This window comes from Tympanuchus pallidicinctus, unplaced genomic scaffold, assembly GCF_026119805.1.
Source record: "Tympanuchus pallidicinctus isolate F22 unplaced genomic scaffold, pur_lepc_1.0 scaffold8, whole genome shotgun sequence".
Lineage (NCBI taxonomy): Eukaryota > Metazoa > Chordata > Aves > Galliformes > Phasianidae > Tympanuchus > Tympanuchus pallidicinctus.
Genome location: NW_026294802.1, coordinates 34,499,861 through 34,512,922, shown reverse-complemented (window position 1 = coordinate 34,512,922; position 13,062 = coordinate 34,499,861). Strand labels below are relative to the sequence as shown.

At 41.2% G+C, this 13,062-nt stretch overlaps 2 protein-coding genes across 5 annotated transcripts in view; one reads left to right on the top strand and one right to left on the bottom strand.

The window, feature by feature from the left end:
- Positions 1–394: 394 nt before the first annotated feature.
- On the bottom strand, positions 395–12,225 carry ZCRB1 (zinc finger CCHC-type and RNA binding motif containing 1). The gene is made up of 8 exons (XM_052668991.1): positions 12,085–12,225; positions 7,140–7,227; positions 6,944–6,972; positions 3,225–3,336; positions 3,037–3,144; positions 2,219–2,328; positions 2,045–2,120; positions 395–1,071 (listed from the first exon to the last, which is right to left on the bottom strand). Exons 2-8 carry the CDS (start codon positions 7,221–7,223, stop codon positions 940–942), a joined length of 651 nt encoding a protein of 216 aa, XP_052524951.1. The 5' UTR covers positions 7,224–7,227; positions 12,085–12,225; the 3' UTR covers positions 395–939.
- PPHLN1 (periphilin 1) overlaps positions 12,202–13,062 on the top strand; it is a 70,575-nt gene continuing 69,714 nt past the window's right edge. For 3 of the 4 annotated variants that reach the window (XM_052668989.1, XM_052668988.1, XM_052668987.1), the window contains exon 1: positions 12,202–12,288. The gene's annotated coding sequence lies outside the window, so the exon portion shown is untranslated. The remainder of the gene's footprint in view (positions 12,289–13,062) is intronic. The other variant, XM_052668990.1, reaches the window with a different exon arrangement.

Genomic DNA, 13,062 nt, shown 5'->3' with positions numbered 1-13,062 from the left:
TAAATACAACTACATTTATAAATCAATGCATTACCATAATTAACGTGTTAGGCATCCAAACTGCAGCCAGGAAAACAAGTGCAGTATAAGCTCTTACCATAGCAGAAGACTTCAAATATCAGATTAGAGTATATTAAAACATATGAACCCTCTCACTTTTAACGTATAATGGCTAATAGCTCTTTTTTAAATATATGGAGTCTTGATTTTAAGAGCGACCAGATCACCACGTCACTTAACTTGCATCTCATACAATGCCTATATTGCATATGACTATATAATGCTTAAAGATGTACAACAAATGACTCAGATAGTACACAAAACAGGAGAACAGCATCTCAGTGTCCTTTTGGAGAACAGACAGTTATACTCTAAAATGATTTCACAGACCGAGTTTATATAAGAGTAATTTATTGTACTACTGTATGAAGTGTTAGAAGACAATACAATGGTTAAAGCTGAAATACAGCCCCGTGCAGAGAAGCTGTGCAACAATCACACAACACTGAAGTACTACTAAAGCACTGCTTCCAAACAGACAATAAACAGGCTAATAAAGAATCTGAGGTGTTAACAGCGATCCTAAGAGGAAGTCCTCTTAGGAAAACTCCTTTAATGAACGATTTTACTCCCATGGTTCAGGTTGAGATACTACCTGCAAGAAGTATTCTCACAGGTATTTATCTGGATTCAAGTATAGAAACACTCTACTTTTGTAAAAAGCTGCCTTTAAGGCAAAAGAGGGGGTTGTGGAGGAGACATGGAGGGAGAAGAGAGACAGACAGATCAAAAACTAAGACCTTCAAGTGGAAGGGTAGAACTGAAACATGATTTTCTGTGTCTTCAACACCAAGGAAAACCTGTATTACAGACAACTTGTACCACTTTACAAAATGTACACCGTATATATTATATATACACATATAAAACACTATTACTTCAATCACTAAGTTCTTCTTCATCACTGAAATAAGCACTTTTCTTAATCCGTGGACGTTTTGAGTCATCTGAAATTGAAGATTCCCCTGCAGTCTGTGTCCACCTTTGTTGCTCTTCCTCAATTTTGGCTTGCTATAATGGAAGAAGCAGTGTTAGCTAGTACTAAGAAAAAATTAAGATGCATTACAAATAATAATGTTAATTATCAAAAGGCAATGCGTTATTTAGCAAGGTAAAGAATTTAGAGGATTGATCTCAATTTCCAGATAAATTGTGTTATGCATGCATTCCAGAAAACACTTCTAAAAGTAGTTATCACATTCAAACAGTAGGAGTGCTCTGCACCAATGCAGATGGGGTACTCTCTGTTTTCCAAGAGAGGACCTAGATGAGTACAGTGAACTTCCAGAGCTACAGAGCAACTGAGATTTGAAGCCAGGCATGCACACTGCATTTGAGCCTGCTGTTGAGTCAGATTTGTTCCACTAACAAGTCTATCTGTTGCCTTTTCTAGTCATTCATTCAGGGAATTCAATTCTTCAGGGATACGAAAGTAATTCAGCTAAAGGTTAAAATAGATGTTTCCTATTTTTATTAGAAAACATGCTACCCTGGCTAAATTCTTTGGATTGAGAGAAATGAAATATTGTCTGGTTTCTTTACGCTTACTGGTTTTATTTCTAACCACGGAGGATTTTTTGGGATGCAAGTGGGGGTATAATTGTGCATATCTGCACAACTTTTTTCAAACTATGTCCTGTAAATCTGTTGCACATCAGTAAAGTCATCTCTGGGACAAAGTTATCTTAAAAAAAAAGTCTGAGGACTTTTTTTGGGCAGTGGGGGTGCACAGGAGACAGCAGGGGACTGGAAAGTCATGACATCTGAACACCACTTCAGGCTTGCACTGTGTAGTGAAGCCTGTAAGGAAATATTAAAGACAGAGAGTCTGACAGCTGTATTACTACCTATGTAACAAAAAACGCTATAAATACGTTTTGAGAGGAAAGCTCTATTAGATAAAGCAATGCATGTATCTAATATAGCTAAAAGAAGGAGGCAGAGTTCCATTTAGAAATAAATATGCGACACGTCAATTTTGTACCTGAACAGCTATAGCCTGGCTGAGGCTGTCAAGAGCAGGATCTTCTCCTTCCTCTTCACTTTCTTCTTCTTCCTCACTTCATTGTGCAGAGAGAGAAAAATGCAGAGATCTTTAAAGGTTTCATATGCAAAAGCTGCTTCAACAAAGTAGTAACACGTAAATAAATGTACATACATTTCTTCTGGTTCAACAACTTTCTTTCTCTTCTTCTTTTCTTTTTTCTTTGGTGGCTCCCGCTCTCCCAGCATATTTTTAGGACAAGCATAACTTAAGTGTCCTGCTTCCTTGTAGGAAAAGAAATATTAATTAACAAAAATCATTACCAACCACTACATGTTGAAACACATAATGAGGGAAGTTAATGGAAGACAGTTCACAGGGGAAAAAAAATTGAAGCAATTAATAAGATAAATGGAATGCTGAATTAGCACACAGAAGACAAACTCTTTATAAGCTTGCCATGGAAACAAAGAGATGGGCAGTGATATGCATGTTTAATTGCAAATTCAGAACAACTATGTGCGAGCCAGATTAACTTTGGCTGCTGCTGCAACATCAGAATACAGGACAGCATGGTTTATACTCATGATGAGATACAAACTTCAGTGTTAACAGTTTAAGAAATATGACTGAGTCGACATTTTTGGTCTCAAAAATGGGAATATTTTGAAGCAAAGATTAGGAGCTGTTCCTTCTCATATAACATTATAATAAGGATGCTTTGTCTTGCTCATCAGCACGTTAAGCAGTTGTTATAAGAACATTTTTCTCCCATCCCTCAAAAATCCCCCAAAAGGTTTTGTCATTCTGGACAATGGTAGAACTGCTATGCAAACTGACAACAACAACAACAGCAAACATATTTTAATACATGTTTTAATATATGTTAATATTATATTTAATAATACCACAGTATTATTAATGGTGAAACTGAAGAAATAAGCTGAAAGTCAAAATATGGAATACGTTGCTTTACTTTTGGTTTTACTCACCCCGCATTCATAACATTTTGACTTATCAAAGTAGTTCCGCCTGCGAATGAATTCTGCTGCTCTTCCATTGTCAATGGCAATACTTGCTTTTATTACTCTGCCAAACAGCTACAGCAAATAGGAGAAAAAAGTAAATTTTTGAAAGTGCAAACCCTACCCTTCCACCATAGCAACTTCCCATAACTTACCTGTTTGTTATTGAGTGCCCGAGAACAGTTTTGTGCAGATTCTTTATCCAAAAACAAAATAAAGGCAACTCCTTTGCTCTTCCTGGTGTCTTTGTCTTTCATAATAGTAACTCTGAAAACATACAGTCACATCATTGATATGCTAGAATTGTTTTAGAGACAGTTCTTCCAGAAAGATCTCAACAGGATCTTAGCTTAGCCAGGCAGCAAAAAGGAAAAAAAGCATACTTAATGATAGAAAGATTAAATTCAGAGGGACAGCCAACCACACTTTGTGCTTGCAGGTACACTGGAGATGATTCGAAAATAGTCTGAGGAGTCTCTCCACATCATTCTAGTCCACTGCCATGCCTTACTCTCCTGAATGGCTTCAGAATGAAGAACGTACACTTTAGACTTGCAGACTGTGCAACTGGAGGGAATTATACATACTGGAGGTGAAATTAAAATTCAGGAGTAATCTTGCCCATTGCTATCATTGCTGAAAAAGCAGTGTATTGAATTGCATCCAAACAGAGTATATATTTTTGCTGCCAAAATTAATAAATATATAATATCTCTATATATTTTATATCTCAATCTATATATGATATATAGATTATATATATATATTTTAACCAGCCAAAGAGGTGCACAATGGAAAATAGTAAGTGTTTTGCAATATTTTTCTACAAGTTTCTGCAACTGGGATCCAGGCAGGTTATGGATACATGTGTTAATTTACATGACACAAAGCCAAATCTTGGGTCTGACATTGGAAACAACAGAGATGGTAGCAAATTTAAGACTTTTACCCAGCAAACGCAAAGAATGAAAACCACCCAACCTCGATTCTTTTGCTCTTATGTCAATTGTTTTTAGACAAATATGAATGGGAAACAGGATAGCAGTCTGCATGTATGTAAAAATACATGTTCAAAGCTAAAAGAATAAACTCCTGCCTGTGTCTCACTTAGCAGGTAGAACAAGGTTCAGCCATAAGGCAGTATAAAATCAGAAGAGGTGGTAGCACCAACGAATAATCTAAATCCAACCAAACTAACCAACCAATGACCTCTCAACAGTTCAAAAACAGAAAGCCTACTAGAAAAAAGTGTAACAGATTATCTACATAGTAAAAACTGTAAGACAAAAGCTCAGAAAAAATACTCAGTTTTCCCCCAAATGCAGGTACAGACAGATAGAGCATAGAACAGGTTTTCTATCAAAGCCTCTTTGACAAGGATGCACTCAACAATGTGTTGAAGAGTCAATAAAACTGAGTTTAGACCAATTCTGTCTGTTCTTTTGACAAGATATTCTCCCAAGAGTTCCAGTGGAACCCCAAAATGACTGTCAGACTTCTGATTGGGATGTTAATGCACCAATTAATAATACAATGCATGACAAACCTTTACCAAGTCAGCAGCTTCTTGGAACCCTAGGAGGTCCGATTTCTGAAAAAACTGAGCTGAACTCATAATCATCAGCATACAGTGAGGTGAAAAGTGCAGTAAGAAAGAGAAGTCAGTGTGATTTTGCTGAGCCAAGTCACACCTCAAAAAAAGCCAACTAAAGCTTCTTTAATTAAGTTAGAACTGATTCAATTGGAACTATAAAACTTTCTGTGAAATGCAGTGTTCGACGTCCCTGAACAAAGACTTTCCAGAAAACAAACTAACTTTTGCAAAGACTTTTCTTGGGAACTAATAATGAATTGCAAACAAGAAACTAAGACTAACAAGGATCACTTTTCATTGTGAAGCTGAAAAGCCAGTAAAATCCCATTCTATCTGCACTGTTGAGAGTCAGGTCAGCTTGCAAATGGGCAAAGAGTTAGGTAGCGAGTTTTGCTAAACGAAAAGTTGTTCCACGATAGTATTTCACACACGCTATTCTGTGAGTCTGCAGTTAGTTTCATTTCTGACAGTAAACAGGCAAAACATCAGGAAAAATTAGATGTTAGGAAGTGATTCTTTTTTTGTGAAGTAATATACAGGTGAGGCAAACAGAAACCATACAAATAGAGCTGTGAGTTCTAAGTTACTTGGTTTCCCAAATAATGCAGAACAGGATTTCTTCAGTTCAGGCATCTGAAAACACCATTTCTGTGGCATATGTTAGGCAAAACCACGAGAAACTATTAACAGAAAAGGGAAAGCAGGCTGCTATTGCACCTTTAAAATAAGCATTGTATCATACAGTCATTACTTCATGCAGTTAAGTACCCAAACAAGTTCAAAAGCCAAAGTAATAGAAGACCCCTCTCCCAGCACATACAACCCACATACATACTTTACATTGTGGAATTCCTTACCAAAGAATAGCAGGGAGGTCAGAAGTGACAAATTTATGAAGAATAGATTCATCAATAGTTATTAAGCACCAATGTTACTACAACAGGTTTTTCTAAGTCAGTTGTTCAGCAATCAACTAAAACAGGTCAAGTACCATGAACCTGGAAAGAAACACTGAAGCTGCCCAGTTGCACTGGTCACCACATGTCTGCCAGAACTCTACATAAGGGCTTTCCTCTCCTGTATGTTTGTCCAACAGCCTGATAAGCATTTCCTGCTATTTTGTCCACTGAAACGCACTGCTGAGACTTCAGAAACTTTGAATAGCTCTATATGAGAGAAATGATTACAGCAGCCAATGAATGTTATGAAGGCAGACTGAGGGAGCTGGGCTTGTTCAGCTGTAGGGTGACTCATTGCAGCATTTCAATACCTAAAGGGAGCCTACAAAGAGGAGGGAAATCAACTCTTTGAAAGAGTAGATAACTGCAGGACAAGGGGAAATGGTTTTAAGTTCAAGGAGGGAAGATTTAGGTTGGATGTCAGGGGCAAGTTCTTTACAGAGAGAGTGGTGAGGTGCTGGAACAGGCTGCCCAGAGAGGTTGTGGATGCCCCGTCCCTGGAGAAGCTCAAGGCCAGGTTGGATGGGGCCCTGGGCAGCCTGGTCTGGTATTAAATGGGGAGGTTGTTGGCCCTGCATGTGTGACAGGGGGGTTGGAGCTTCATGATCCTTGAGGTCCCTTCCAACCCTGGCCATTCTGTGATTCTGTGTGATTCTGTGTGTGAATGTTAGACCAGATATTTGCTCATACAGAGCTGAAAACTCAAATCTAGTTTTGTTATTCTGATCAGTTAAAAACAGCATACAAACCCAGCAAGTTTCTTATCTCAGCATTTATTTCTATTATTTCAACATGGAGACAGATATTCCCAAATCTTATTCGTGAATGTGGCACATATAAAGAGCTGTTATCATGCAGCCTTACGCCTACTCTTAAACAGTGACTATAACAAATCAACCTAGAACCATAAAGGAACTGTACACTGCAGTTGTGGGAACTGGTTGTAATAACTGTGACATCGAGCTCACACATGTAGAAGCTTCCACTGCTACAGTTCTCAACCTGGCAGCACTTACCAGAAGATATTGCTTCAGCTACTTTAGAGAAACCATTGCTTCTATATATCAACATTCTACTTGCTCTTGAGAAGTGGTTACCAACAGTACTTGTCTCCAGCGCATCTACTCTTACAGTATATGTGCAAGAACTTCCAGTTATTAAATTTACACTTCATTAAACATGAATAGGACTTCAATACAGTTAGACATTTAATACTTAAATCATAAAGAGCACAATATGTTCAAGTCAAGCAAAGACATCAAATATTTTAAAATATTTGATGAGAACTCCAAAAGTAACAGGTTATAATCAGATCACTTACTTGACAACTTTTCCATACTTGGAAAAAATCTGAAATACAGAACAAAATAAAAAGATTTAACTACAGACAATTACATTTAATTATCAATAAACGTACTGAGATAAACTTTTAGAAAAGATCCATATCAATATTGTATTTATACTCAAAATTGTTGTCACTAACCTCAGTCTAACCAATATGGCTTTTGAAAACTTACCCTATATAGATCATTGTTTGTCAAAGCAAAGGGTAGATTGGACACATAGACTGTGCTTTTGCTTGGTGCCAACCCTCCACTCATTTTCCTGATGAGAGAAGAAAGAGAAATGAATTAAACTGTATTCAAAATGCAAGCAATTGAAAAAGCTCAACAAAACAGTTGTAAGACTTTCCACTTTTTTTCCAAACTGTTCTTCAAACACAACTGGCTGTGATAAAAATGCAAGAAAGCACAGCTTTCATTTCCCTTTCATCATTTTTACATGAAATCCATTTTTGCCCTTGTATTCTTCCCCATCCCTCTGCTCTAAAGCATATTTTTTCCTGTCCCAGTCAACCAGTAACTGGCAAGTTAGTGTACTAAGGCTCTATCTCCATTTATTAAACATTCTGGCCAATATGTGAAATTAATAACCTTCATTCAAGTACCATCATGATCTCTTTTCACTAGTTCCAGCTCAGCTGGATTCAACGTAGACTAAACTACATTTGGTTAAGGAAAAAAGGAAAAGCTTTCCTAAAGCAGAGTCCTAACTATTGGGAAGAAAGAAAATAAACTGCATTGGCTTTAAAAAGCGTATCTCAGCTGTCACAACAGCACACATTCCCTCCTGAATTCATTATCGTGCTCTGGAATTGTAGATTTCCAGAGCAGGTTATGAACAGCATCTTCCTGAGATGCTCCTCCTCTTGATTGAGCAGTTTTATACCAGCAGGAACCATGAAAATCCCACAGACATTTTCTATCCTAACCTCTTTTAAGTTATGGATGCTGAGTACCAGTACAATGCCTAGAAATAATGAGGCCATTTTATATTAGTTTAATGAGAAGATTTTCAACATGCTGCATGGCCAGTGAGGTGAGGATGCGATTGTCTTTCTCTGCTCTGCCCATGTGAGGCCCCATCTGGAGTACTGTGCCCAGGCTGGGGTTCCCAGCACAAGGATGCAGAGCTATTGCAGCGGCTCCAGAGGAGGGTCAGGAAGATGATCAGAGGGCTGGAGCAGCTCTCCTTTGAAGAAAGGCTGAGGGAGCTGGGCATGTTCTGCTTGAAGAAGAGGAGGCTCCAGAGGGATTCCACTGAGACCTTACACTATTTGAGAGGTGCTTATAAACAGGAGGGAGATTGACTTGTTACACAGGCAGTGATAGGACAAGGAAGCAATTCTTTACTCGGAGGGCAGTGAGGCACTGGCACATCTGCCCAGAGAAGCTGATGATGCCCCATCCATGGAGGTGTTCAACACCAGGCTGCATGAGGCCCTGGCAATCTGATATAGTTGTGGGTGGCAGCTCCACCCTAGGCACAGGGTTGGAACTGGATGGTTTCTTTCAAGCTATTCCATTCCAATCCAAGCCATTCTATGACTCTATCACCTCATCCTATCTTGTAACTACATACAGGTTACCTTACACAAAGTAATAAATGACTGAATTAACTTTAAAAAACGGCAGACTGGGGTTTTCCTCATGTTAGGACTTTCCCCAAAATTTTAAGTGGCACCAAAGTCTGTGAAAAGCTCTTCTTGCTTCAGATCCAATCAGCAGATAGGATTTGGTCCAAATGAGTAAAATGCAAGATCAGAATAAAAGACACCAAAGAACATAGCAAAAAAAATTCCTTACACAGCCCTATTAATACCACTCATCCTGTTTCCTGCAGCCTTACTGCCTTTTCTTGGTAGCTCTGATTCCTAGCTGCCTGCCATACTGAGATCAAGCCATTTCTGTAAGACCAATTCATTTTAAAATGCAGATGAAAGCTGATGAAAGAATGAAAGAAACCGAATAAATCAATATCCATCACGGAACACATACTGCATGTTAAAGGACTTTCTGCATAGGGAGTTTGATTAAATGAAAGTGTCAGTTGCCAACAAAGTAACTAATGTCAGACTCTAATCCATCTTTGGTTATTTTCTAGCATTTCAACCTTCAGCAATCCAAGATACAACACTCCTAGCAGAAACCTGTTATCTAACTGTTTTGTTTCTCTTTTCTGACAAGCTCCATGTATCACAACTCATTTAAGCATGGGTTTCTAAGTGATTCAGTTTTGAGTTTTTCCACATTCAGAGACTGTTTTTTTTGGCACCAGTGGAAATGGCAACATAAAGGTTAAGCAAACAAAAACAGAATAAATTTGCAAGAAAGGCCACGCATTGCATCTGGTGTTATGCAGCCTTGATTTATTATCCCAAATTCCTTGCTGCTTGGCATTAGTATCCTTGACAAGCCTAACCAGACTGCCACCACACCACGCAAATAGATGGCCTGAGTGCAGTTATCCAGACAGGCAGCTCAATGCAAAGGACATGGTAAGCACTCCCTCATGATGAAGATTACTACAAGCCTAATTGCTCAGCCAGTACAAAATTACTATCAACACAAGCTTGAAAGTTGCAGTTTTTAGCTGTACAGTACTTATTCCAGGTGCAAACTGAAAAAGTTGCAGCCTGCTAGCCAGCTAAGGCTTAGCTTTATTTCCAGTTTCCCAGAAAAATTTAAGTGAATCAGTGTTGTAGTTCTGACTGCCTACATAACAGTATTGTTCAGGGCTATGGTGCTGGTATTTCAGTCGTTTTACCTTCAACACACAAGAAGCAGCTGTAAGGCTACAGTGCCATTCCCATTTTCCAATTGGCAAAGTTTCAAATCTACAACTTCAGGATCTGCAGGACAGCATCCTGTTCTAAATACTAAGGACCACGGGATGGTTTATAATAATGAGTTTACAAAAATCAATCGTTCCAAAAACTTAAGTATATTAAAAATGCACATTTCTTGTTATCTATTGTGAATACAATGGTATAAATGCAATTTGAGATCCAACTGCTACCACAGTTCTTCCCGCCCCTATAAACCTTAACAAAAAGATCTACCTTTTTTAAAACAATCAAACAAGAATTACCTCAAAAGCCACTGTTGGGACATGAAGAGTGGATTTTTGTTTTGTTTTTCTACTAACCATCAATCATGTTATAGCAGTTTCAAATTTACATACATGATGTTTTCCAGTACGAGGAAAAGGTAAATGTAAAAAATAGCCATTTTTTGTTTGAAGCTAAATTCCCCGGATTATAAACTCTTCCATTACAAGGCTCAGAGTCCTTTTTCTTCAGGAACTCTCTAACACCACACAGTCCAATATAAGTTCAATGTATTTTCTTTCTCCTTCATTATCAGTCTGTCTACTCTACAGGATTTCACTTCACAGGCTAACATTAAAAAAAAAAACCAAAAACAAGCATCTGAGCTTTCTAGTTGCCATAGGACTCACCTGGGAGTCACATATAATCTGGCTTCTATACCCTGCTGCAGAAATGGAAACATTTCTGTTTTTATAATGAATGCTTTTATGTGACTTCCCCAGTCTGCAAGGTGCTACTCAGATACGTAACATTAAAGCATCTGCTGGAAGCCAGTACATTATCTCCATGGGGTTGAGTAGAACTCCCATTAACGTAACAGCCTCTCTGCAATATTAATGCTTTCTTCATTTATTATTTTCACACACTAACTTTTGGGATGGAGATATCTGTCACTAGCATGACTTCTTGAATTCAACCTTTCCGGTCTTTTCCAACAACACAAAGCCTTGATGAGAACCATCTGTCAGTAGTGATGCAGTCTCCTGCAAAATACACTGATTTCAGAAGCACGCTTCGCTTGAATCCAAGATACTCAACGCCACGTCTGTCACTCACATTGAGAACATCAGAAGAAAAGATAATGATTCATTTCAGTAATTGGTTTTCCTACACTGTCCCAGGACAGAGTAGAAGGACATCACCAAAACAGTTCAGACGGCTCTGAAGCATCGAGATCTGAAATTACCAATATTTTCATACCTTACCAACAAAACTGCAACTTACGCATAAATTTTTTACTTGTTTTAAATACACAACAGTAAGGTCAGAACTGTGACTTAATGAACTAAAGATATATAAATATTTGAGGATAAACCACTCAGTCCAGACATGCTCACTCAGGCCAAACTTCTATCTCGACACTTTAAATGCCATGTTTTATTTCTAGTCCAATTGCATTAACAGAGCTTAGTGCCAAATCAACCAGCCATCAGTTACAGCAGTAAATTCCTCCAACTTATATCCAAATCAAAGAACTCTAGAATGGCTTGGGTTGGAAGGGACCATCAAGACTGCCTCATTCCTGTGCCATGGGCAGTTACCACCCAGCAGCTCAGGCTGCCCAGAGCTCAAGAGCGGGGATACCCACAGCCTATCTGGGCAGCACATACCAGTGCCTCACCACTTTTCAGGGACAAATTTCCCCTGACACCTAATCTAAATCTCCTCTCGTTTAGTTTAAAACTCTTCCCCTAGTCCTATCAATGTCTGCCCATGTAAAAAGCCAATTTCCCTCCTGCTTACATGCTATCTCCAGGCTGAACAAGCCCAGCTCCCTCAACCTTCCCTTCACAGGAGAGCTGCTCCAGCCCCCTGACTGCCTTCCTCAGGACCCACATTTTTCTTGTGCTGGAGGTGCAGGCCTGGATGTGGTACTCCAGCTGGGGCTTCATGTGGGCAGAGCACAAAATCACACAGAATGGCCGGGGTTGGAAGGAACCTCAAGGATCATGAATCTCCACTCCCCCTTCCACACGCAGGGCCACCAACCTCCACATTTAATACTAGACCAGGCATTAGAGCAAAGGGAAACAAACAGCTCCCTCGCCCTGCTGGCACCCACTTTGGTGCCGCCCTGGATACGATGGCCAAACCGACACCGAGGTCGAGAGCAGCAGCCCGTCAAGGAACTTCCACAGCGCACAGCGCAGCCTTCGCCCTCACGCCCCAGCCGCCGACCGAACCCTGCTCAGCGCGCCGCCCTCGCCGCCCCACCCGCCGCACTCAGTGCGCCCAGCACGGTACCCAGCGCGGTGCCCAGCCGCCTCCCACCGGCCCCGCTGCGGCCCTACCCGGCACAGCGGCGCTCAACGCGCGCTGGCGCCCATGCTGCGACACAGCGGCCCGCACCGCCCGGCTCGGCTCGGCCCGGCCCGCTCTTCCGCTGACGCGCAACGACTCGCGCCGAGCGTTGCGAGCGAGCCGGGCGCTTCCGTTAACGCCCGAGCGGCGCCGGAAGCAGCGAGAGCGGGGCTGCGGAGTGGGACGCGGCGGAGGTGAGCGCGTTTCCGAGCGCGGGGTTCCGAGGGCGGAGGTGGAGCTGGGCCTTACGCGCGGCGCTCCCCTGGTCGGTGGGGCCGCGGCGCAACGCGGGCGGGCGGCACCTCCCGCACGCCGTGTTGGGGGGCGGAGGCTGCGCGGAGCGGCGCCGGGGTCCCGGGTATGTCCGGCCCTGCCGTGGGGAGCGCGGGGATGGAGAGACGGAGAGGGGAAGGGGAGGACGGCTGCTGCTGATGCTTGAGTCTGGGAAGCTGGAGGTACGAACCTCACTTCTTAAACTTTATTTTCATTCTGTAAGCCCGCCGGTGACAAGATAGTTTCGTTCTCAGTTTTGTTCTGGCAGGAAGAGTCTTAGTTCTGTGTAGTTACACGAGTTAGCTCTCGGAGGCATGCGAAGCCATTGAGATGCCTTCAGCGCGGCTCCTCGTGGTGCTGGGGCAGTACCTGGCTGCTTCTGCGGGGCAGCCTGAGAACCACGTCACCTGTCCGATTTTCTTGGATGTCCTAAAATACATCTTGATGCTCGGCTTAACAGAGATGTCCTGAAACTCAGAGATTTTGCACGAGGGCTGCTCCAAAAGTAGTGCCTCTGTTTTTATTATGTAGGTCCACAACATCAGAGGCAGATGTTGGTGGTACAGCAGTAGAGGCTGAGCCTTCCCACCAATATTCTGTTACGTTTTGTTGCTGTGCAAATGATGGCAGCAGAGGGGCAGTCTGACACAATGGCATCGGACATGGAATATCATACAAAGCAAAGGTGTGTCGTT

Bases quoted from the DNA above. Each gene is read 5' to 3' on its own strand.
- ZCRB1 (XM_052668991.1), bottom strand. From the start codon at position 7,223: ATGAGTGGAGGGTTGGCACCAAGCAAAAGCACAGTCTATGTGTCCAAT. The intron at 2,121-2,218 runs GTATGTACATTT...TGCACAATGAAG, and splicing joins GTTGTTGAACCAGAAGAAAT to TGAGGAAGAAGAAGAAAGTG. The intron at 1,072-2,044 runs GTACAAAATTGA...CTTCCATTATAG, and splicing joins GCCAGGCTATAGCTGTTCAG to CAAGCCAAAATTGAGGAAGA.